Source organism: Cornus florida, unplaced genomic scaffold, assembly GCF_030987335.1.
Source record: "Cornus florida cultivar Cherokee Brave unplaced genomic scaffold, ASM3098733v1 CherokeeBrave_3.0.0_Hap2_Chr08, whole genome shotgun sequence".
NCBI lineage: Eukaryota > Viridiplantae > Streptophyta > Magnoliopsida > Cornales > Cornaceae > Cornus > Cornus florida.
Window position 1 is genome coordinate 38,164,030 of NW_026775578.1, and position 26,957 is coordinate 38,190,986.

At 35.6% G+C, this 26,957-nt stretch overlaps 1 protein-coding gene across 1 annotated transcript in view; it reads right to left on the reverse strand.

Moving 5' to 3' along the window:
- Positions 1-26,957, reverse strand: part of LOC132271352 (sterol 3-beta-glucosyltransferase UGT80A2-like) — a 51,680-nt gene that overhangs the window by 24,039 nt on the left and 684 nt on the right. Inside the window, exons 2-9 of the mRNA XM_059772702.1 lie at positions 21,767-21,942; positions 18,456-18,695; positions 14,305-14,416; positions 10,849-11,019; positions 8,625-8,688; positions 8,435-8,492; positions 8,144-8,321; positions 4,640-4,770 (exon numbers count right to left, since the gene is read on the reverse strand). Of these exons, the coding sequence (XP_059628685.1) occupies positions 4,640-4,770; positions 8,144-8,321; positions 8,435-8,492; positions 8,625-8,688; positions 10,849-11,019; positions 14,305-14,416; positions 18,456-18,695; positions 21,767-21,942 (1,130 nt within the window). The remainder of the gene's footprint in view (positions 1-4,639; positions 4,771-8,143; positions 8,322-8,434; positions 8,493-8,624; positions 8,689-10,848; positions 11,020-14,304; positions 14,417-18,455; positions 18,696-21,766; positions 21,943-26,957) is intronic.

Consider the following 26,957-nt stretch of genomic DNA (forward strand, 5'->3'; position numbering starts at 1 on the left):
TTTTGTCCTCTAGTCAAAGTCCCTGGATTCTTGACTCTGGCACATCCGATCACATGACTGGTAGTTCTCATCTCTTATCTGATTTTCAATCTGTTCCTTCCTCTCAAAGTGTTACTCTTGCTAATGGATCATCAACTAAAGTTTTGCGTTTGGGAACTATTCATCTAACCTCTTCTATATCCCTTTCCTCTGTGTTACATGTTCCTCAATTCCCTTTTAATTTATTGTCCATTAGCAAAATTACTAAATCTCTTAACTGTTCTGTTACATTTTATCCCATATGTTGTCTTTTTTAGGATCTCAAGACGAAGAAGAGGATTGGTACAGGACATGAAGTAGGTGGCTTGTATTATTTCGATCTTGCACCATCTCCCACGGCTCTTCAATCATCTTTGTCTTCTTTCCAGTGGCACTGTCGTCTCAGCCACCCATCACTATCAGTTTTGCAGCGTCAAGTCCCCGATCTTAGTCGTGTTGAGTCCATGTCTTGTGAAACATGTCAGCTTAGTAAGCATTGTCGTGTATCTTTCAAACCAAGAGCTAATAATCGTGTGGCTAGTCCTTTTCAATTAGTTCATTCAGATGTATGGGGACCAATAAAACATATTTCTATTAATGGATTTCGTTATTTGTGACTTTTGTGGATGATCATTTTCGGCCGACTTGGTTGTTTTTAATGGAAAATCATTCTGAGTTGTTTTCTATTTTCCAAATATTTCGCAAAGAAATAAAAACTCAATTTGGGTGTTCCATTAAAGTTTTACGTTCTAACAATGCCAAAGAATATTTCTCGGACCCTTTTGAGACTTATTTTCATCAATCCTCTTGTACTTAGACTCCGCAACAAAACGGAGTAGCTGAACGTAAAAATTGTCATCTTCTGGAAGTCTGTCGTGCCCTTTTATTTCATATGCATGTTCCCAAACGATTTTGGAGTGATGTTGTTCTTACGGCATGTCATCTTATTAATCGGATGCCCTCGTCAGTGTTAAAAGGTAAATCTCCTCATTCTGTTTTATTTCCCGACTCCATATCGTTTAATCTGACTCTGAAGGTCTTTGGCTGTGTGTGTTATGTCCATAACCTTGGACCCGGTCTTAATAAACTCAACCCTCGTGCCACTAAGTGTGTTTTTCTTGGGTATTCTCGCACTCAGAAGGGCTATCGTTGTTATAGTCCTCATTTTCAACGTTATTTCACTAATGCTGATGTAACGTTTTCTGAGTCTCTCCCATATTTTTCTGATTCTACTACTCCTCTCGATATTACTTCTGAGCCACCTATACCAACGGTTCCATCTCAGTTTCCTACTTCCGCACCTCCTCGCTCTGCTGTCCCTTTGCAGGTTTATACTCGACGACCTTGACCGCCTACTTCGCTCCCTCCATCTCCTTCAGAGTCTTCGGATCCGACGCCTTTACCTGATGATTTGCCTATTGCTCTACTTAAAGGTATTCAATCGTGTGTTACTGCACATCCCATTTCTAACTTTGTCTCCTACCGTCATATTTCATCCACTTTATCTTGTTTTTTATCCAAAGTATCTGCTACTTTTGTTCCCAGGACTTTGCAGGATGCTCTCTCTGATTTGGGTTGGCGACAAGCCATGGTGGATGAAATGGATGCCCTTCACCGTAATGGAACATGGGATCTTGTTCCCTTACCTCCGGGCTCCAAAACGGTTGGTTGTAAGTGGGTCTACACAGTTAAATACCTTCACGATGGGTCTATTAAGCGGTTGAAGGCTCGTCTAGTGGCAAAGGGGTACACTCGGACTTATGGTGTTGATTATGATGAGACTTTTTCCCCTGTTGCTAAGATTTCTTCTATTCGGGTTCTTATTTCCATTGCTGCCAATTGTAACTGGCCGTTGTTTCAATTAGATGTCAAAAATGCCTTCTTACATGGTGACCTAGTTGAAGAGGTTTATATGGAGCAACCACATGGGTTTGTTGCTCAGGGGGAGTATCGTCACACTGTTTGTCGCCTTAAAAAGGCCCTGTATGGATTGAAACAATCTCCACGGGCTTGGTTCAGAAAATTCTCTGAGGCGACATTAGAATTTGGTCTTAACAGATGCCAGACAGATCATTCGGTATTTCACCTGCGCACTAAAGCTGGCTTCATTTTTCTTGTGGTGTATGTAGATGATATTGTGATCACAGGTGATAATTCTGCAGGCATTGCTAAGTTGAAGTTGTTTCTGCAAAATCGATTCCACACTAAAGACTTGGGTAAACTTAGGTACTTCTTGGGTATTGAAGTTGCTAGATCTAAGGAAGGTATAAGTTTATCTCAACAAAAATATGTGTTGGACTTGCTAGAAGAAATGGGTATGTTAGGTGGTCGTCCGGTTGATGCTCCTATGAATTCAAATACAAAACTTGTGTCTGATGAGGGTGATCTATTTAATGACCCGGGTAGATTTCGTCGCCTTGTTGGGAAATTAATTTATCTCACTATCACTCAACCTGATATTTCATATGCAATTAGTGTTGTAAGTCAGTTCATGGGAGCTCCTAGAATGCCACATTGGATTGTTGTTCTTCGGATTATCCGATATCTCAAGCAAGCTCCAAGTTTTGGGTTACTATACAAATCAAATGGTCATCTCAGGGTGGAAGGTTTTACAGATGCTAACTGAGCTAGTTCTCCTTCAGATAGGAGATCTACTACAGGCTACTGTACATTTGTAGGAGGAAATCTTGTTACATAGAAAAGTAAAAAGCAAACGGTGGTAGCTCAATCTAGTGCTGAAGCTGAGTATAGGGCAATGGCCCATACCACTAGTGAGTTGACATGGATACAACATTTTCTAAAAGAATTTGGTTGACAGTTGAAACTCCTACTCCATTATTCTGTGATAACCAAGCAGCTGTTCACATTATATCGAATCCTGTGTTTCATGAGAGGACCAAACATATTGAAATTGATTGTCACTTTATTTGGGAAAAAATATTAAGTAGGAACATCTCTACTCCATTTGTGAAGTCTGAAGATCAACTAGCTGATATGTTTACCAAAGCACTAGGTCATAATCGGTTAAGGACTATCTATTCCAAACTGGGATTATTTGATATATATTCTCCAGCTTGAGGGGGAATGTTAGAATGTTTATATCCTCCATAATGTTGGGTCATTATGTAATTACCCATAATAGTTAGGATTATTGTGTAATTAAGCAATATTGTGTAATTAGGGTATAACCCTTGTTCTTTATATAAGCCTCATTTTGGGCTAAAGGAAATATACAGAATACATATATTCTCTCTCTCTCTCTCTCTTTCTCTCTCTCGTGAATCTGAACAAATACCAAACACACCAGCAGCCCAAACAAGTCACAAATAGCACCGAGAGACCCTTAACACATTCTAGACGCTAATGGAATGTCCCAAAATAGGGGTCCAAACCTAGGAAGAGATCCTCCCTACATATCGCACACACCAGGCGACTGCCCTAGGATTTTTCTGTACCTAGGCAATCACATCAATAGAGAGGAGAGAAATTAGGCTCTAATATCATGTTATAAATAATAAAATACAAGTGAAGAGATAAATGAAACAAGAAGAAAACAAATATATTACGCGGTTCAGCCACTAGGGCCTACATCCACGGCACACAGAGCTCAAAGGGCTACATCACTTTTATAATATTATCTCTTAGTTTTTGCATACAATGATCGCCTCTATTTAAAGGTGAAAGAATACAACATGTGATAAATATGATATAAGAAAGATTTCTAAAATCAATCCTGTGATTCACCCATATCAATATTCTATCAAGGAGTGATTTAAGGGCTTTAATCACTCCTATAATGATATTCTCCAACATAACATCTTCCAAGAACTAGAAAATAAACTAAAATAAAGGTTTCATCAAAAAAAAATTCTATGCATATCTTTGCATTTTTTTATATTGTGAATATCATTTGTCTACTAGGAGTTTTCACGTTGGAGTTTATGTTTCCTGTTAGCTATGGTTCTATATGGGTGACTGGCTCTGCTAAATACAACTAAAACAAAAGTATCATAAAAAAATATAAATAAATAAATAAAAAAGAATTCTTGAATAATGATTTCTTGTAGGTGAGATGCCTAGGTGGCCTTTACTTGTCAAAAAAAAAAGATGGTTAGGTGGCCTCTAAAGATTTTAAGGTTTCACTTCTTTCTCTGGTTCTTCTCTCTTTTTTCTTATTTATTTTCAAATCGCTGTTGTGCGTAAGTAACCCATAACCAGCCCTTCAATCAGTTTACTTTTATCCCAATACGCTATGAATTCTAAAACTACAACCCTAGACTAAGCCCACCTTTATGAACCTGTTATTAATATGGTATCAAAGCAAGCAAAGTCCCAATTTCAAGCCTCACTGTCACCTTGATATTTAAAAATTGAAACACAAGAAGGCCGCACGAGAAGGAGCGTGTTGAGGAATTAAATATTAAGTTACAGCCTCGCTAACAGCTTACTCTTTTAGAGTAGATGATGGTTAAAATACCTTAACTTACAAATCAATAGTACAATGCCAATAGATCTTAGCAGAACATCTGACAATCCTTAATAGCCTAATTTATGAAAATGTAATTTCAAGCAGAAGTTAGAGACAGAATCTTGAAAGCAAGAGCTAAGAGAAGGAACTCACAAGGCTACCAAATCCAATATAGATAGGCTTTTCACCAACTTCGAGCCATTTCACAAGTGAATCAGGAGGCTTATAATTTGAGGCAAGGTCTAGGAAGCAAAACCCAACTACATCAATTTTAGGTCCCCAATCTGCAGATATTGAAAAGGCTGCACATGTTAAAATGGTGCCATTACATAAGGAGGAGCTTTTGCTGCAGCTGCTCCTGCTGGTTTACGAGATTTTAAAACAGAGCCAGAAAGAATTAATGCATGGGTCAGAGTGTTTCAAGCAGAATACAAATAAATAAATAATTAAGTTAAAATAAAGTCAAAAGTCTATCCAATTTGTGGATCAAAAATAGCAACAACACTGAAAATACCAAAAATAAATAAATAAATAATAAAGTTATGATGGAAAATCTCTTTCCAAGCAAGAAAAGATTTAACTAAAAACTACGTAATCCGCCAAAATGAATGTCACAGAATATCACACAATTGTTACGAGTCACGATGTGTTTTTCAACATCCAAAATGAAGCGCTGGCCATAACAAACATATCTGGTTGTTTGCTTTGCCAACTAAGACATGAACGAAGTACCTTTACTACACCTAGGAACTAAATGAATTAAATGAGAAAAGAGTTTAAATCATAAAGGAACTGACTAAAGATGTTAATGATGGTTCAGATTACCATAATGGGAAACTAGGAGGGTTAACATGTTGGAAGATTCCTCTATTAACATGATTTCTTCTAACTTGCAAAAGGTTTTTAAAGCATGGATCCATTTCACATTTAATTTACTCTCTTAACCTTTTCTTTTAACTGCCCCAATCCACCACCTAAATTCACAGTTTCAAACATGTTCTGAATACATAGATTGACATAACAAGGGTGGATCTGCCATCAGTTCTTAGGATCCTTGGTGGCAAAAGTGCTGATTGCAGGAAAGATTCATGTTTCCTCATTGCTTCTAGTTTGTTGCAGGACACGGTGGTCTAACCTCAACCAATTTTACCTTCCAAGAGAGTCAGTGGGTCAAGCTGGAGACAACATTAAAATTTTAAAAATACATCCTCTGAGTGGTATGTGAATCAAGCTGGATGCCTACTGAACACAGCGGCAAGACGAAGACCGCTGAGCCACTTCCAACTGTTTGTCCTCCAAATGTTTGTTTCTTAAAATTAATTCAATAAAACCATATGTTAACATAACAATCATGACGTGTGAATCAAGCTGCATACCTACTGACACAGTGGCAAGATGAAGACCACTGAACCACTTCAAGTTGTTTGTCCACCAAATGTTCATTTCTTAATATTAATTCGGTAAAACATTATGTAAACATAATGGTTATATTTATATATTCAGGGTGACAACACCATAACCTAAGAAGCACAGACACTTCTACGAAGGTGTCGTGTCTGTGTGGAATTACGTGTTGGGCTTCGACACGTCATGGACAATCTTGAACACGTGGCTGACACTTCATGGCCATGTCCGTAATTAAAAAATAAATTTAATTATTTCAGGCAATTGACCGACACATCTTAAATGTCAGACACTCAAACATCCCACACTCTCAAACACACGACAATCCTATAAACAACATTATCAACATACATCTAACTGTCCAACCTGTTTTTCTTAAGCACATGTTAATGTGTAATGAAGAAAAACATAACTATAATGACAAGATTGGAGAATAATGTCATATATAATATAATACATATTTTTATATATTCAAATGGCTTCCTCTTCTAACTTATGTAACTTTAGTACAAAAATTATAAATTAATTAAAGTTCTACATATAAATAAAATTTATATTTATATTATCCGTGTCACGTCATGTCCATGTCCTACTTTTTTAGATATTAGAATTTGACATGTTGGCGTATAAGTGTCATATTATGTCCGTGTTCATGTCCATACTTCTTAGACAGGAACCCAGAATCCTAAGAACAAAAATTAGTATGCTATCTACCAATTGAATTGAAATTTGTACAGAATTGAGAGTGGGGCCGAAACTTGTAATCTCTGATTTTACACATAGTGAAGACTTCCGCCGGATCTCTACTGTAGACGTAGGTTTTGCCGAACCACATATAAATATTTGTGTTCTTTCTGTGGTGTGTTTATTTTCCTGTCGTGTTTCGTAATTGTTGTTTGGTTCGCTGCGTTTGTCATAACAAGATATTACCCAGTTCTGGTTATGCTATAATCCCAATAGGGCAGTCAACATCCACTATACAAAAGAACATAAAACTTATATCCACCTCACAATATTCCACGTAGACATCTAAAGGATTGACAGGTGACATGTGGCCCAATAACCAAAGCATAAGCCACTATCCTTAGACAATGACAATAAACATTTGGATTTTCCTATATCCACCCTTGTATATCTTGTCCTAAGGAGGGACGACTCGACAGGCCAAACATATGGTAATTAACAAAGTGGTACTCCGAAGCTCGAACTTGCAGCAACAGCAATGATGCTCAAGTGCTAAACCACTGAACCCGGCAACGGCTCTCTTCTCTTCTCTTTCATCATATCCATTTTTCTACTTTATAATTGATGGGATCTGGCCATACCCCCTTTTCTCTTCTACCCCACCCTCTCCCTTTTCTTTCTTCTCCTCTTCCCTTTTTCTAACCAAATAATGATAAAAAAAATAAAAATAAAAAAACTAAAATTCATAATGTCTGGTTCTAGCATTTGGGTTCTCTACTTGTTCTGTAATATGTCACTTTTCCCTCCATAGCACTAGTTACATCAATTTAGTTGTTTATTTTCTCTGTTTGTTAGAGCTTAGATAATAATCTCAAACTAAATTTAAATAGAAAGAAAAAGAATAAGAATAAAGAAGATGGTGAAAGGTATGAGACTGATATAGTTAACAAAATAAGGGAGAACCGCCAAGAAGCTACTTTTTCTAGAAAACCTGCATCCTCCAGCCACATCTTTTCAAACTAACCAACTATTTTGAAAACTAACAGAAGAAAAGCATTGCTAACAACCAACTGTTCTTAAAGCTTAAACTACTAGGGAATGGACCCAACAATTAATACCAAGCTCTCACACACTCCCTCATGTGTGACGATGCTCACACACAGAAGGTAAATTGCTCACAGCATATAGAAAGACAGAAAAGTAGCATGCAACCTTCACAAACAAAATCAGAGAATAAATGCAGATGAAGGCAAAGCTCTATGTTAACAACTAACTGCTCTAAAATCTTATTTTGTTAAAAAGACTAATACAAGAGAGAGAGAGAGAGAGAGAGAGAGAGAGAGAGAGTCTAACAACGTATGTTAAGGTCACAAAAGTATAAAAAGGCCATTATCAATTACTACTCCCTGCCTATGCAGGGTGCAAGGTAGGAAATACTAAAGGCATACCAAACAATGTAAACAAATAGCACAATAATGTCTATAGAGAGGAAAACAAACAAATTCATAGTTTAAGCTTACTATGACAGTAAGTTAACATTTAGCTATATAATGTACATAGAGAAATAACCTTTTGGCTTAGGAACAAGATGAGGACTCCAAATATATCCATACGGCACATCTGGAGGAGAACTATAATGACCACTTAAATATGTCACAGGCCTCAACCTTAGTTTTTTCTTCCTAAATTCATTTATCATGTCTCGTATTCCAAGCCAGATTAATGTGTCAACAATTTGATATGATAGCTGCAAAAAAACATTCAACTTAATCTTAGAAATCGATATGCTAATAGAAACATTGATTCCATACAAACTGGAAAAAGAAAAGATTACGGAAAATGGTATTAAAATAGGCCCACCCTATATGCAACTTGCTGTTTAACACGAGAAAGAGGATGTGGGAATTCACTAGTAGGCCTGAGGAGAGAGAGGAAAAAAAACCAAATGTTAGATTGCATGGCATGTTGGAAATTTCAATTGGAAAGTACACGGACTATAAAATTAACATTTGTAAAACTATGATTATCCTGCCAAAAGAAAAAGACTTACGTCCATGGCATTGTAAAAAATATATGGAGTGGCACTTTGAGTGCCTCTGCAACATGAGTATGCCCTGAACAATTATATTTCCATGTGAGTAGTCAGTTGAATGACCTTAACCATTGCTTAAAAAGAGAAATAATCCAAGAAACCATATATTTTAGGAAAAATGAAAAAATATACAGAAATAACAGCTTATCCTTGTACTCTATCTTTGAAAAAAAAAAATTGTGAGCTTATAGAATTAGCACAAAAATCCTTAATGCATCAAATAGTGTGTCAAGAACACATTTGCATATTGAGGATAAAACTTGAGGGCAAAGCAAATTACTTTGACGTCCCAATATAAAATATGCAAGTTCTAATGCGGACACGGTATTTCCTGAAGAAATGTTTTTCCATGTTCAAATCAAATGACTTATGTTGAAGGATTTGAGTATTAAAGTTATACCTTCTTTTTTTTTTTTTTCCTAGTTGGTACTCACACACACTTGTCTCTTCTGAGACTTGAACCCCTGACCTCTCTTTGGAAAGTAAGAGGCTGATACCGCTAGGCCACTGGCCCGTTGGTAAGTTATATCCTTTTTTAAAAGCTTAAGATTTTAGAATAAATGGTTGTTAACATGGTATCAGAGCCAAAGGTCTCGAGTTCAAACCTCACCATCACCCTGAAAAATAAAATTGAAAAACACGTGTTGGACCAAAAGAAGGTCACACGTGAGGGGGCGTGTTGAAGGATTTAAGTATTAAAGTAACGCCCTCTCTAAAAGATTAAGCTTTTAGAGTAAATGGTGGTAAACAACTTCCAACTATGCATTTATAAAGATAATCTTTTGGAGTGCAAGTAAAAGAAAGGTAAAAAAAGGAGAATTGGTAACAAGAAAACATCAGTATATCATGCCTAGAAACCTTGAGGATAAATCAAAATGTCCCAAGGAAATTGGAAACTGTACATTTAATCAAATGCTGAGTTAAATTAAGGGCTTGGGCATTTTTTTTTTTTAATTTAACAAGTAAACATAAACATGACCTCAAGATAAAGTTCAGCTGACAGTCAACCATCTAATAATCAACATAGAGAATTAATGATGCAATCACATAGCTACTATTTCTATGAGAACTTCCAAAATTATATCTATATCATCTTCAATTAATTGGATGAGACAATCATTTTTCTTTGTCTATGTGTGTGTGTGTGTGTGTGATTAATAAAATGATATTACTTCTTATCAACCAAAGAGGCAGTTTTGCAACCAGCGTGGCATTCTTTTAGTTGTCAGTGCACATGGAGTCTTCTTCTATGGAGGTTTTTAAGGTTTCTTTGTTGCTGTTAAAGGTGTGTGGACCCTTCTTTTGCTGTTACAAAGACTTGCAAAGCTCCTTTATGAGTTTTAAGAGCTACAATTTAGCAGAAGAATCCCTTCTACTAAAACATCATGGTGAGAAGCATCAATTTCAAAAGACTGGGTGATAAGAGATTTCATTGACTAATCAGTGACATTTTTGAAACCATTCAATGCAAGAGTTCCTTGTTTGAGATTAAAAATATTAAGTTCAAACTCTAGATCGATAATTTATTAAATAATTTCCAACTGCAAGTAGTATAAATTATGATAGGTGAGTAACACAATTTTCTAATCTTTCAATAAGCTTAATAACACCCAGTTTGATCATAGATTTCATATTTAGACATGACATTCGAGCACTTAATTAAAATGTTCAACTATTAGTATCCAATTATTCTGCAGCATAATCGCGGAAATTTAAAATAAACCAGATAACCAGAATACAAGAAAATCAATATGATTCTCAACTCTAATGAAAAGTTATAAAGTAATAAATATATCATAAGTCCTGTTCATTTAGTAATATGTCCAGTGCTATTTCCATAATCATTCCAACTAAAATTCTTAAGATCCCACACTCCCATGTTTATCTTGAACACTCAACAAGTTTATCCTGCATTGTTTCCAACTTGTTTTTATTATTTAAAGTTAGCTAAGAAAACAAGCAAAAATCATGTTATGTTAGAAAGGTTAATGGTCAAATACTAAGTGAGCATTGCAGCCTGCAAATCAAGTAAAACGATCCATATAAAATGACAAATAAAAAGTAAATAAATTTTTTTTTACCTAGTTGGAAAACAACACCCCCCCCCCCCCCCCCCCTCTTCTTCTTTTCTCAAGGAATTGTTTGCACCCAAGAGGATTCGAAACAAGTAAATAATTCTTACCATATGCCGGGGGATTGGCAATTATTGCTTCTACTTTAAATGGAATTTTAGTGTCTGGATCAGGATCCGTGCATGCAGGAAGTAAAGAGAATATAATATCCCTCATTTGATTTCGTTGAATTGATATCTCCGAAGGTCCTGATGGCAAGAAGCCTTTATTCTTCACCATGTCTGCACAAAGCATACTACTAATTAATATAATTATTAAAAAAATATCAGGTATCATAAAGCTTTAGCTATTATGAAAAACTAGAATCCATAGAGAAGTGCAATTGGAAACTAAAGAATTTACAATCGATATGCTCTTGAAGAATGAGGATAGTAACCCAAGCTATGTTGCACAAGGTCCGAACTAGACATAAAGGGAGGGGTGAACAAACTTTAACAGAAATTCAATTCAAAATTTAAACCACCCTTTATTAGATTTGAAATTTCAAACTATATATTAAACAAAGCCTGTAAAAAGTAACATGATACAGATATAAAGCACAGAAACATAAAAGAAAAACATCCACATATAAACACACGATCTTTGTGTGGGAAATTCCATCTGATAAAAACCACAGGATGTAGTTCCATTCAGGCAGATCGAATTCACTATCAGAAGAAAGGTAATACAGCACAAGGTTAACCAGACTCTAGCTCAAAATCCGCTTAGTTACCTCTGACCTATACTCGTGCCAAATGATCTACTCCAATCTCTACTGTTGCCAGCCAACGAATTCGCTCCTCGTGCAATCCGCTCTTTATTTGATTTTCAATAATTAGTCACACCTACTGTTTGTTTGTTGTGTGGGATTGGTTGTGGTGCAGAAATCCTTTTAATTCTAAGATTGATATGCTAGAGCCTAGAATACTCATGAACTTTCACCATCTATGTAAATGATAAACAAAACAAAGATGATAGCATGCACTCTAAAATTGCTTCACAAGAATATATGAAAATAGTCCAGTGAGTTGGTTTCGATTGATTGAACTCCCCTATCCAAGTTCAATTAGGATTTGAGTTTCCGAAACAGGTTTATGCAATTCAAAACACAACTTTGAAGAACAAAATATGTAATTTATATACCCTAACATATCACGTTAATAAATACGATTAAATCCTATTTTGGTAAGTGCACGATTTTAGTTGAATTATCTTCTAGCCCTTATAATATTGAAGTTTTGAATTCTCCGATTTACCCTTTGAAATAGGTAACTCAACTACCTAACTTAAATAACTTCTAAAATCATATACAAAACTAAAATTCAATATTACAAATTCCATTTTGTATAAAACTTGCCAACCAAAGTCCTCTTGACCTAACAAAACTTACATTTGTATCTAACAGAATCAACTTTGAAATTGCTCATTTGCTCCAAAGACAAGAAATACCAAAACTATAATCTCTAAATGGATGCAATAGGAAGAGCACGCATTTTCATTTAAGAAGACTATCAAGTAAGTATAAAGAACACACCCCCATCAAATAATAATAATAATAATGGTATGTGCTCCAGAAGAATTCCTCCGAGAGGTAAAAGGGAGCTCCTACACCACGATACTTTAAGCATGCTCGGCTGGAACTCTATCCAAATACACCCGTGGGCTCGTGCTCATCAGTTGCTTACTCTAAACCACATTGCCTGATACAGGATGCTCGGAGATGTTCACTCAATGAGCAGAGCAGGGAGCTAGTCAAGGTGGTACCAAGTACCAACCCCTCAGATATGCCATATAACTTTTGCCTTTTGTAGAGAGCTGAATTATCATTATAACACGTGGCCAATTGCAGCATTATTTTCATGACGAAACAATGAATTGCCTCAATGAACTACTTACCCAAGCCTGCAGGTTGGCAGGCCAAACTGCCTTGCGATTGGTTCTGGGCCTGAAACCTAACTGGTTTCCACATTTTTTGCAGCTCTATTTAAAATCAAGCAGCCCATTTTAATGGACTGAATTTATAAGTTCCTGAAACCTAATTGGTTTCCACATTTTTTGCAGCTCTATTTAAAATCAAGCAGCCATTTTAATGGACTGATCTTTTAAGTTTCAGAGCCTCTGGACTCGAACTGACATCAATGAACCTCCCAATACCAATCCCTCAGTTGTCCTCCCTCTCTGTCTCTCTCTCAACCCAATTTTGTTTGCCATGCTATTATCTGACACAACTCCCCCAAGCACTCAACAGAGTATCAAGCAAGTCTTTAAAACCAAAAGCTGCAATACACACTGCTTACTAACTCATTAGTGTGTTCTTCACTTTATATAACGCAGTTTTTTTTTTTCCTAGTTGGTACTCACACACACATGCGCCTCCACTGAGGCTTGAACCCCTGACCTCCCTTTGGGAAATAGGGGCCTGGTACCGCTAGGCCACAAGCCTGTTGGTTATATATAACGCAGTTGCCAATTTACATACATATATATTATATATTTTTTGAGAGAGAGACAGCAATAGAATAGCACTATGGCAGAAACATTGAAAACTTTAACCTCCTGTAAATACTTATGAGATTAACAATGATTTATTATAGTTTGGCTTCTATAATACTACGATACTGAATATCCCATCACAATCCAATAGAAATTCTCAGCAATTCAAAGTGTAATTATGTTATTTGTGTTCTTACATTGAAAAAACATACTATAGAGAACCTGATGTTTGTGGTGAACATATAGCCCAATTTCTGAGATTTCTTATCTGGATGGGAATCAAGAAAATTCGAATGCACATGTCAATACATGATGTCACAACATGAAATGTCTCAATGTAGCAAAGCCTCTAATGTCAAAATATACTTTGTTACTTTTTGTATAACATCAAACAAAGAAGTGTACAACTTTAAATGACAAGATTAAAGCAAATACATAAGAAAATATATAAGTGGATAGCTATTATCAAAGCACTCACTGGAGAAAAATAATAGAACTATGGTGAAACCTTCTACCTTCATGCTTCACTATACCTTTTACACATTAAACAAAAATATGCATTAACTGTTACAACAGACAAGTTAGTGGGACCCACCTGTGGTGTAGTTATACTGTGGGACCCACACAAGGAAATACACATAGGTCTAACTTCTCGTGCATAGGTAAGAAAATGCAGCAAGTTCAAACTGAATGTTGTAGCATTCCTATTAAATCATGAATTTTATGTTCAAAGCTTAAACCCTTGAGACTTGAGAGGCTAGAGATTATGAATTCAAAGAGCTTTCATAAAGCATCATTAATGGAGCCTTAAAATCTAAAAGCTATACCTTTCTAATGGCTAAAACGAATAAAAGTTTGACATCACTAATTAACAAGATAAAGAGGTCTCGTCCCTTTTAGGAGTAAACGAAAAAGAGAGGTTCAACTGTTCCTAAATAATAAATTTTAGAATAGCCAGAAGAAAAGTCCTCAATGTGAAGACAGAAAGGATAACATGAAAAGGGATGAAAATTAGACTTCCAAGGGCCACTTACAGCCAGCAAGAACTTTTGGATCTCCACCAAGGGGGAAAAACTCCAACCCAGCAGCCAAGACAAACTCTTTAAAATTTGAGTGAGTTGCTAGTCTCACCCTATGACCTTGTTCCTGCAAAAGTATTGAATTGGTATCAATTCATATTGCATACGCTGTATAGAATTAAATTACACAACAGTGACAATCATATAGTTAATCTCCATATTATAACTCAATATATCTCCTCCTTGAAGATTCAATGGATGCACGCAACAATTTCAAAAAGCCAGGATCACTGACAATTTACAGATGCACTATATTTCCAACTCAAACTTGAAAGTGGAGTGCCATTACAAAGCATCCAACACTGATTATGCCACTTAAAATTTTATAAATCAGTGGTAAATATACATTAAAATTCGGATGAGTTTTGAATTTGCTTCACAAAAGACACAAGACCAGTAGGATATAAAATAACAGCAGCTCCCACAATAAGCAAAACTGAACAGGGGAATGGGAGTTTGTGACTGCCAGTCAGTAAAGCATAAACTTCAAGAATTAGCTTATTTTTAATCCCGTGCAGCAAGTGTCAGCTCCAACAAGAAATCATAGAAGTGAAAACAAAAAGAAGGTCTGATCCAGGGAATTATAATTTGAGATAACACTCAAGTGTGTCTGATATATCTTCATAGTTATGATACAAACTAAATATCAGCCAACTCCTATATCTGACTCAAACTGGTAATCCATCCTGGTAACTAAAAAATAGACTACAAGTCATGTTTCTCTTTCTGTCTATAAAAACAAAGAAAGTTGTCCCATTTATGAAATCAAATATGGTGACTTATTCAAATAATAATAATGAACTCAAATATGGTACGGTGCAACTTAGCACTATCATGCTTAAAGTTTCATAGTTCAAACCAAAGTATGGCAATCTTGTTTCCATTTATATATATATATATATTCTTTCTTTTTTTCTGCCACCAGAAACTTCAAGTTAAATAATCATAGAAACCACTAGAGTTATTACTAAATTTAATTAATAAAAATTAAATTTCTCTAATTGTAATTATTCTAAACTTTTTAAACTTCAACCTATGTTGTATGGACTCATATACATGTATGGGGTGCGGAAATGTATCTAAGTGTTTGCATTTATCATATACTTAAAACCAAGGACACATGGATATTGCAAAATACACATTTTTTAAATGTTTTATTTATTTTTTCTGAAGTAAAATCTTGTTTTATTTAACATAGAATGTTCAACATGCCATTTCACTCGTTTTAAAGCAATAATGTTACAAAAGAAACCAAAAAAATAAAACAGCTCTATGCACAATGAAATAGACAGTTGTTAACTGTGTATTTGACACACATATTCACCCTACAACCCATCTATAACTACTGGCAAATGTACCGATTACCAGATTGCCAATCTAACACCAGTGTAGGTTAGTGACATCCTTAACTTTAAGTTTTTTGCAATTCATTTCTGATTCTTTTCGAGATTTCCACAGGTTTGCAACAAAATATATGAGACTAAATGTGGAGTGTCAATATTGGTACGCTAAAAGATTATAGGAAATATACTAAACAAGAAAAGAAAAAAAAGAATAACACAAAAAGAAAAATAGGAACTTTTTGTTAACATGAAAAATGAGTTTATTTGAAAAAAGGGGAGAAATCTAGACAACTAGAAAATTAAAAACTACTTATTCACTCAAAAGAAATCTAAAACAGCCTGGGTTGCAGCCAGCCTACCAATACCAATGAATAAGCCCTCAATTACATTAACATGGATTTTCATAAAGAGTCTTCCCAAAGGCCAACAAGGAGAGCAAGAATATCTATTTTAATAATGTATCTAACAGAAGTCCTTTCGTCTCGTCTGTGACTGTGAGATTCTCTTCCAACAGCTTTAAGAAATGACAGGTAAATTTACCAAAGGTAATCACTAAATATGCCTTCAGTTCCTAGCAGGCCTGAGTTTCCAGCCGCACAACAATCAAAATTATATTTGAATTCACCATCCAAGGAAGCCCAACAATTCTTGCCCTCTTTTTTTTTTTTTTTTTTTTCATAAGTAACAATTATTGCCCTTTAATCTAGAAGATAACCCAAATTGAGGAAAGAGTTTAAGGAGAGACCAAAACAGCACTCTAACCTCAAGACCTAACCAGGAAACAACCATTCATGGAGAACTTTTAGCTACATCTCAAAGGAGAGAAAAAAATGGGACATATAAAGTATAGAAATAATGACCTAAGAAGCAACAAGAAAGGGCCATGAGAACAAATAGCATTTATCATTATGCATAGGAGAAGGCACAAAGAATAATATAAAGTATAGAAATAATGACCTAAGAAGCAACAAGAAAGGGCCATGAGAACAAATAGCATTTATCATTATGCATAGGAGAAGGCACAAAGAATAAACGGATGGGTCAATGTCACATTGCAACTCTGAGATGAAACAAACAAATCCAGAGTAAAATTTTAAGGGGACTCTACATTCTTAATCAAAATAGGCAAAGGGGAACACAGTCACTAATTTTAGGAGGGGAGGGGAGCACAAGATGATTTTGGCTTATAAATGAAACAACTTTCAACATTTCGATAGTGTCGTTGCGGACATACATGATTAAGGAGTGGAAGAGGAGGAGGAGCTCTTCAGTTTCATGCTCATTTGGATCCTATTTGTTTTTTTTTAAAAAAAAAGGGAGATTCATCTCAAACAATAAGTTAGAATAAACTGTGATTCTGAAATAGGAACCCCACAAGCATAGAAAGGTCTAAAAGATGAGGGAACAGTTTCTTAAAAGTATAATTTTTCAATGATGTATCATCACCCATTTCCAACAATGTATCAAAAATTTGGAAGTCACCGGGATAGACATGTCAATGGATCGGATTTTGATCCAAATCCGATCCAATTAGTTGGATATGGATTGAGTAATAAATCCGATAACCCGATAATGATCAGAACCCAATTACCCGACAACTTAACAGATCAGATTTGGATTATGGTCGATCCGATCCGTTAATGATCCAATCCGATTAAAATAATATATTATTATATTTATATTTTATATATTCTATTAAATATCAACCATCAGATTGTTTAGCTTTAATTTTTTTTTAAAACTAATCACAGGGTAGATATACAAAACTATGGTGCTCTCACCTACATAATAATAAACCTCTTAATATATAATAACCTAAACACCAGATTGAAGTTCCAGCTAAATCGAGAATACTATGGGAGTACTGTCAGAAACGATGGTGAGGGAGCTCGTCGAGTCGTCAGTCAATAGCCGGAACCATTGTGCAGGTGAATATTTTGGTTACTTATTCTCTCTTTTCCCTTCTTTTCTTCTTCTCCGTTAGGAGCCCTAACTTTTCTTCTTCCACAACAATGTAATTTTAGATTTTCCCCTCTTTCTTTGCCTCCCCCACTCTCTCTTCTCTCTTTATGATTTTAGTTTTTTGAAAAAGATTACAGAATCCAGAATTTAGCTCACAATCCTCTTTCTTTGATCATAAACTCTTATGGTGAGCCTATTTGCAGTAAACCCTACATACAATGCTGAGATCTGGAATTTGAGATCTTGTGTATATTTTATCGGATCGGACATCCGATAGAGTTTGTATCGGATATGGATTCATTAACTAAAAATCCGTCGGATTATCGGATCAGATCGGATCATGTATTATGCTTATCGGATTCGGATTGGATCAACCTTGATCCGGTCCGAATTCAACCCGTTGACAGGTCTACCCCAGGATATGATTCAAAAAAATCTCTGCTCTAACTTCATATATGAAAACCAGTAGTACAATGTTCAAATTTCAAAGAAAACTATCAAAAAACAAAAACAAAGAAGGAACAAACAGATAGTCCTTTTAAAACCAGTGGTAAATGTTCAATATATATATATATATATATATGGACTCCTCCACCAAAGATGCTGCCTTAAAATGTGGAGACATGCAACCAGCTAGGACATGAGCTGCAAGCTACAGTTAAGAGTAAAGTGCAGCATTCTTATACCCCACCCCAAATAAATGAATAAATAAGTGCAGCATTCTAAAAGGAAATTCCAAGAAATCTAACAGATAAAATAAGAACATTGCTACACTTGTTGGGGAAAAAAAAATTGTTTAACCTGTAAAAGTTTTCCAATTGCAACAAATGGTTGTACATCTCCTCGTGTTCCAACAATAAGCATAACAATTTGCAGTGGAGGTAGATCTTGCATGCGTTCAACATCAACAGCTGCATCAGTAGCTCCATTATAAATGACTCCCGTTCCAAAATCAAGATTTTGAGGTTTAATATCTCCTGGAACTTCAAATTGTACAGTTCCGTCATCTTGAACAGTAGCAAGTCGGTTCACCCATTTGAGCTGTGGAATTATAATGGTTTATCAAATCCCATAAACTTAAGTTTAAAGCAAAATGGCTGCTACTGAGGATTAACCATTAAAAGACAATGCATCAACTCTTAAGCAGAAAAGCAGAGTAATTATTGACTATAAAAGGAATAATATTCTAAAAAAAATACATCGCTGAAAAAGAAAATTAATGTTTAGTGCACTGCCGCACATGAATGTTGGAAGATGTTACTTGTAACATTAAATATCAGTTATATAAACAGTGGATCTTCCAACCTTAGAGCATCCAGAGTGCAAACCAAAGTAGATATTATCATGCACTATGGAGAATGATATGCCTTGGTGTGGGCTTCTCCGTTTGGTGGGGCCCACACCATATTACACACTCCATTCTCCAATAGTGAAAAATGGGGTGTAGACTGACACCATTGACCAAGGGCCCAAAGTGGGCCCTTGTGTGTACTTTTGATTTTAAAAATAAAGTGATCATGAGTGAGGGGGGTGTGGGACAAATTTTAAAAATAATAAAATAAATAAGTGTAGTGTGTGAAAGAAGAGTGCACAACAAGAGAAAGGAATCTTCAAAAAATGTATAGAACCACATCAGCACAATTGTTGATGTGGCACTACACTTTTTGAAAGAGTAGAATGTGCACTGGGGATGCTCTTAGACTTTCTATAGTTGCTGCCATATTTAGCTCCTTTATTTTAGGGATTTGATTATTATGAGTGCTGTAAGTTAGGACCAGATTGTAGAGTTTTGCTTTAGACTCTCTTTTTTCCTTAAATAGGTTTTCCCTCTTTCCTATATATACTTGTACAGTATGTAAACATTTTCAGATGAAATACACACAGAATTTTTCTCTCAACAGAAAACATGTTATTAAGCAAGGTCCTTTGTCCAAACCTCACCGTCAAAATTTTAATTATCAGTGTGACGGTGAGGTTTGGACATCTTGCCTGCTAGGATACCATGTTAACCACTATCTCCTCTAAAACCTTAAGCTGGATGTAACTTTAATATTTTAATCCTTCAACAATGAAATCCATAAGCAAGAAAAAATAGAGCACCTTATAAACAGAAAACCAGGGCATCGTGTATGTTTACGGACAAACGATGCTATATGTAAAATACAGCACATCAGGAAGTGGAAAATATGATGCGACTATGTGAAGCTACCTCTTCAATAGAATGGTTTGTATATACCATGGTTTGCAGACACAGATGTAGATGTGGTGTAATGGACGTGGGACTGTATCGAGCATAAGGTAACTCAATCGGATATTGCGGTTGTGAACCATTTTTTAAACTGGCACACAGGCTCAAAAGGCACCTACATGCAAGTTTTTATTACATAATCCAATAAATATGGGCTTTTATAAATTTTAACGATTTTTGTTGATTTCCTAAAGATGATTTTATCAGCACAAAAGTTAATGAATTTAACAGTAAAAGTTATTACGTTAGACATTTTACTAAATTAAGGAGCGATAATAGACTTTAACATGAAATACATGATGATTTATGACATAAAAAGTTAATACGTTATATCAGACATTTCTCTACCTTGGTTTTCAGTTTCCAAACCCTCACCCCTCTCTCTAATCAACTATGGTGCACCTAGGGTTTTCACAACCCCCTCCTCTCTCTCTCTCTGCCCCAAACATCTAGGCCAATCCTCACTCTTTAATTTCTACATGACTCCTCCTCCTCCTCCTCCTCCTCCCTCTCTCTCTCTCTCTCTCTCTAATCAACTTCTATGCAGCGTTATGAAAGGCCCAAGGCGCGCTAAAGCGCTAGAGGTCCTTTGGAGCCTAGGCGTAAGGCGAGGCATGTGCCTGAGTGAAGTAAGGCTCACAATGGAAAAAATTAAATTACTAATAATTCATATTCCATATAAAAGGCGCAAATGTTGTCAAAGGCACACCTGGGCACACAACAAGCGCAAGTGTTGCGCCTATACGAGCGTAGAGCCTAGGCGCGCCTTTGACAACATTTCTTCTATAAAACTCTCTCTGGGCCCCACTTTAGAACGGTGAATATGGTGCAAAAAAGCAGTTGACCCACTTTTTTTATGTTCACTGCCAACTCCCGTCTCAACCAGCCAACTCAGCTAAGTCAGGCCGATTTGGCTGATACTATGTAGACCCCACTCAAACTCACCAAAGGCCGAGTCCTTTGCAACTCAGTTGAGTTGGCATAGTCAGCGAACCATGGTATATACTAAATCCAGCAATTAAAAGAGAGTCTGAAACAAATTTGATCGTATAGAAAGTTCAAACTAACAAAAGTGACATGGTAAAAAATTCAATTTTTCAAACTCCCTCCCTCCAAAAATTCTTTTCCCTTTTTTCATTTTTGGTTGTCCCAAAATTCAAATGTCCCATTTGAAAAGTCAGTGTATAAAGATTGTATATTTTCAAAATATCCTTTAATTTTTTTAAAAAAAAATTAACCAATAAACAATATGAACTTTTAAATTACAAATGGGTAGACTTAAAAGCTCAAAAGAGGACAATGCATATCCCCTTAAAGAGTTGAACCACTGAATAGGGACTAGAATTTTGGGACAACATTTATGTCCAGGGTGGAGGGTGTTAAAGATCTTATGAATAATATTAGTAATCAGATGCATTCTCATTAGATGACGGTCAACGTAACGAATTTAAAGAAGTCCATACATTTCTTACCTTCAGAAATTGGCCAATTGGCAAAGCAATCTACCGCCATTGCTTCTATGTGAATAGCCCAGGTCACTGTACACTCACTTCAGATTTGTTGGGTGACCTCTTAAAAACAGATAATGCATAATTGTTTCTTTTCTGTTTCTTTTATTTTAGAAAAAACACCAACTTTGAAGGAGATCATGCATCCTACTAACAGTGTATAAGACAACTTTTTTTGGGGAAGTATAAAATATATAATTTAACTTCCAGTCATACAAGTGGCATATTCAGAATCAAAAATCAGCTGGATAAAGTAAATCCATTATGATCCCCTGTGAACCACAAATTGGACAAAAGAAAAACAAGAAACTAAATGAAATGAAAGCAAAAGTAAAAGTTGTAGTATTGTATTAGACCTTCTTTTTCAGAGGAATCTTTTCATCAAATATTTTTGCTGCCACTATTCCAAAAGTATTATTGCGTTTGCATCTCCTAGTTTTAATAGGCTCACTGGTGGTTGGCTTTGATTTATCTGCAGTTGATCTTTCCACAAGCATGATGTCCTGTCTGGGAACATTCCTGTCAACAGACCCTGAGTAAAAGAAGGTTTAGAAGTAGAATCACAAATAAATACCTAAAGAAACATACATTCTGATGTTAAGAAAAAAAAAGGAATAAATATCGACAAATGCAAAATTAAATGCATTCAATAGTGATAAATGTGAAAGAATGTCACAGGTAAATTTCAATACAACCAAAACATGACCAGATAAACTTTTAAAGTTTTATATACTCCTACAAAACAAACCGCCTGCATACTTTTCCTTTTTTCTTATAACGTAAAAGAATTTCACTAAAGAGTAAATAAACGACAACTCCGTATCCTTCAAGGCCGCCAATAGTTTTAATTCCTTCAAAATTGGAACTATGACTCCCGTAACACAAGACAAAACTTTACAACATGATAAAAAGTAAGAAAACAATGTTCCCTAAGAAATGTAAGTAAGTGTTACAATCCGACCCAACTATAAGCCAAAACAAATAGGACTCTTATGCTTTTTGTTCCCATTTGGGATTCTTATGCATCTCCTTACACATTCCATATTCACTAGCAACCCACATTTTGGTCATATTGAACATCTTATGTATATCTTTCCTCATTGCACCTTGTTTAGGTGATCCAAAATGTATATTTATTTTATGGTGCCCATTTTTCTATTTCTAAGGGATCTCTTCCTGAGAATCTCATCCACAACTTGCATAATGGCGACTTAGGAGGTCATTGAGACAGCCTAGAAGTCTAAAATGTTTCCCTTGTGAAATGGAAGATTTTTACCCTAATGTTGAGAATAGATGACCCTATTTTTCTATTTCTAAGGGATCTCTTCCCAAGAATATGATCCACAACTTGCATAATGGCAACTTAGGAGGTCTCTGAGACAGCCTAGAAGTCTAAAATATTTCCCTTGTGAAGCAAATATATTTTTACCCTAATGTTGAGAATAGATGATCTCCTTGGTAAGAAGAGGTAGTCAAAAAAATTGTCATTGTTGCAAAGGACACCCATGCAGCGCTGGTCTATGGATTCCTTAATTAATGATAATAGATCATCAAAGAATGTCAACAATGACTTGGTATTAGCCTATTAGGATTGCCTCATTGCCTAAGACCACTACAAAGATTACATTGATTATGTCTTTGCGGTCGTAGATAGGATTTATAAAATGGTAAACCTTCATTGCATCACTTATGACTAATTTGTTCTTCATGGAAATCATGGATTTGCAATGCATACCTGCATATAGGGCTCTAATTTTTTAGCCACTTTCAATAAACTTGATGGGAAAAGATCAGAACTACACTTAAATTTAATGAAATCTATTATCCCAAGATAACGGAGGTAGTCAACTGGAAGAAAGGTTCATATAGTGAGCTTATAAAAAAACTGTGTTTGTGCAGGAGAGAACGCTAGAGAAAATGAAATTAGAGGATATAAACTCAATTACACCAAAAAAAAAAAAAAAGAAAATAGACATGAAAAAAGAGTAGGGATAATTGATGATAAGAAATTTCGCTTGGTGGGCCGAAAATGCCCCTATTCAAAGATCAGCCCTTTGTCTATGTGTTTTCACATCGAGAATTATGTGCAGATGAAGTGATGTCAAATGAGCTTCTTACTTCCCAAACAGATCTTCCTACATCTATTTTTTTTTTTTTTTGATAAATAAGCATAGACCTTCCTACATCTATAAATTGATTAACTACCTTATATGTGTGTATGCATTTATGTAGCAACTCAAAACAAACTTGTAGGCTCAGGTTGAGATGAGTTATGTTAACCACAAGCAAATTAAAGAGCTTTCTTCTTTATTTGTTTCTTTCTAAGCAAACTAACAACATCAATTATTAATGTAGGCACGAGCATATCTGTATATATTCCTTTCCTTTGACTTAACCAATTAAATAATTATTCCACTCAATTAAAGGCTAGTCCAATTCACGAGGCTCCTACACTGCAGGGCTTGGAAAGGGTCAGATGTACACAGCCTTACACGACATGCAGAGAAGATGTTTCCTATTTCAAAACGCAACCTATAGGTCCAAATGGAGCAACCTTACCATTGCACCAAGGCCCGCCCTTAGTTAGTCCACTCCATTATATTCCTACATTACTATACTATTAGAACCTAAAGCTAGCTATCAATCTCGAATGGCTCCAATCCTCACAAACAAAGAATACCCATTGGAAAGGCACCATATCACATCTTTGTCCTCACATCCATCAAGTTCTGGTTCAAGCCTGCTCTAGCTTCTTTTTCTTAAGAAACATAAAGGCTAGCCCAGTACACAAGTCTCCCACCATTGCGGGGTTTGGGGAGGGTTAAATGTACCCAGCCTTACCTCCGCATGGAGAAATTGAGGTACCTAAAAAAGTAAAGTGTAGACTCCAATGAGTGATATATAGTCCATCAGAATTGATTCAGTTGAAACTTCTAAATATGATATAAGGATATTCAAAATTTCAAAGTAATAGCATACTGATTTTTATTTTATAAGAATAATATAGAAAGTGTTCAACACGAGAACGCATCCCGAAGCTACACAAAGGCCGAAGCCAAAGAAAGAGATCCTAAGGACTCAAGGAACCCAAAAAATCAACACTCTCCTCTATAGATATACAATTTCTCCCCATCCCCCAACTAAAAAAGGAACTAATAATATGAAATTTCAAAGCCCCAATGGAAGATTCCTCCCCGTCGAAAGATGTTCTATTCCGTTCCTTCCAAACGCACAACCAAACACAAAAGGGTACCACTGTCCAAAAATCACGAGCGTGGGCTCCCACAAAACAACCTCCCCAAGTGTCAATTAAACACATTGGGGCTTTGAAATTGAAAGAAAGTAAAGGAAAACTAATTTTCTAGCATGCATTTGGTTAGCATGAAAAGCTTCCAAGAAATTTGGGATGGTTTACCTAAATTTGTGAAAAGTTTATATAGCATGAAAGTTACAAGGAAATGTAATGGTTGTAATGTTGTGGCCCGAATTTGGTGCTGGGTCGTGCGACCCATTTTTGACCCAACGACCCATTGAATGAGCTTTGTATTGGCCTTTGACCCTTTTTAACTTGTGGGTCGTGGACCCTAATTAGTACTATCTTGTAACCCGATATATAAGAGCATTTAGGGTTTGGTGCCGGATCATGCGACCCATTTTTGACCCAACGACCCATTGAATGAGTTTTGTGTTGGCCTTTGACCCCTTTTAACTTGTGGGTCGTGGACCCTAATTAGTACTATCTTGTAACCCGATATATAAGAGCATTTAGGGTTTGGAGTGGGAAATTGAGAGACACTGAAAATCACACAAAAGAGAGTGAGAGTGAGAGCGAGAGCAAGAGCTAGGGTTTGGGGCTGAAACTTGTAATCTCCATTTTTTCGCACAGTGAAAACTTTTGCCGGATCTTCACCGTGGATGTAGGCTTTGCCGAATCACGCTAAATCTTTGTGTTCTTTGTGTGTGGAGTGCTTATTTTTTGTCATGTTTCTTGGGTTCGTTGCGTTTGTCGTAACAATAGTTTACCTAAATTGTCCTTATTTTTATTAAATAGAATAAAGGTCTAAATAATTTTGCATGGAATAAATATTGTGCCTTTAAAAAAAATAAAAGAAATATAAGAATCTAAATAAATAATTTTGTAGGACATTTAGAGAGAGATATAGACAACCATTATAAAAAGTTATGCATAAACACATTTTATCTTAAGAGAGATAAAAAAAAGAGGGTATAATTGTAAGTTCACGTAAGTTTTTCAAGAAAGCAAAACTTTCTTGTGTTTTTTGTAGAACAATTTTGTGGGAAAAAGAGGTGGTTATGGAAAGTTACTTTATCAAAAATATTTTCTTCTCCTGCTATCCAAACCCTTACAAAGTTAAAATACTTACATTTCTTTTCCTTACTTGCTATTTCCATCTAACCAAACTAATCGCTATGGTTGAAACATTCAAGATTTCAAGGTAAGTTCTTAATTCCTTTCTATCATGTTACAATGGAAAAATATGTGGTTAAAGTTCTAAAAAAGAGAATTATTATCCAGCACTTCAGCATAATCTCAAAACTGAAGAATACATCGCTCTTTGTTGTCTTTTAGTAGACTGACTATTCCTTGCAGCGCATTGAAAAAGAGCCTTATGGAAGGGATTTAGAAGTGATGGCTTAAAGGCATCTGAGATAATGGAACATGGAATCCTTTTAAAAGGAAGAAGTGTATAGGATGCAAGTTGTTACAACTTAAGAATAAAAGGCAAAGGTGATGATGTATGGCTCCGAAAGACGTTGAGAAACCTTTCGAAGAATGGCCAATATGATTTCCCTTTGTGTCTCATTGTCTTCAACCACCAACTGTTGAAGTCCTTCGCTATCCACCTTTTAATTGGATGTAACTAATACATTTTAACTATTACAAGGATCGTTTACAATCATCAGGTGCTGGCATAGGTCCAAGAATAAGATTTATCAGATCCCAAAACCAAAGGGCATTGGTAAAATAATCTTTTTATGCAATATGAGGTGCAAAATAGGCATTTCACTTGTTTTAGAACAACATCAGGAGGATATTAACACAATACGAAACCATGTCCGTGTATTAATAAAATTTAATTAAAATTAGACCATGTCCGTGTATCGTGTCCACGCAATTCTAAAGTAAGCACTAGCGACTTGTTTTAAAAAGTTGAAAACAATCTTTAAACAAAGCCAAGTTAATCATAAAATATATCAAGCTAGTAAGACTCTACACTACCCTTATTAATCATAACTTACTCTTAATATACTAAAACAGTTATGATCCTGACATCCCATGGTATTTGGAAGATTCCAATGTGTCTTACATTGCATTAGAAGCTAATAAAGTAATCATCAAATTTGTCCTAATAAAACACAAGAGACACATTAGTCATTACCACAACTGATATGCAGGGGACAAATTCCAAGTCTACATAATACAAAATCGGCTCTCAAACTCTTAAATTTATTCGCAACCCTTATGTGTTTCAGAGTATTACCCACAGAAGCTATAACTAAACAAACAATCATGCTTTTGCATTT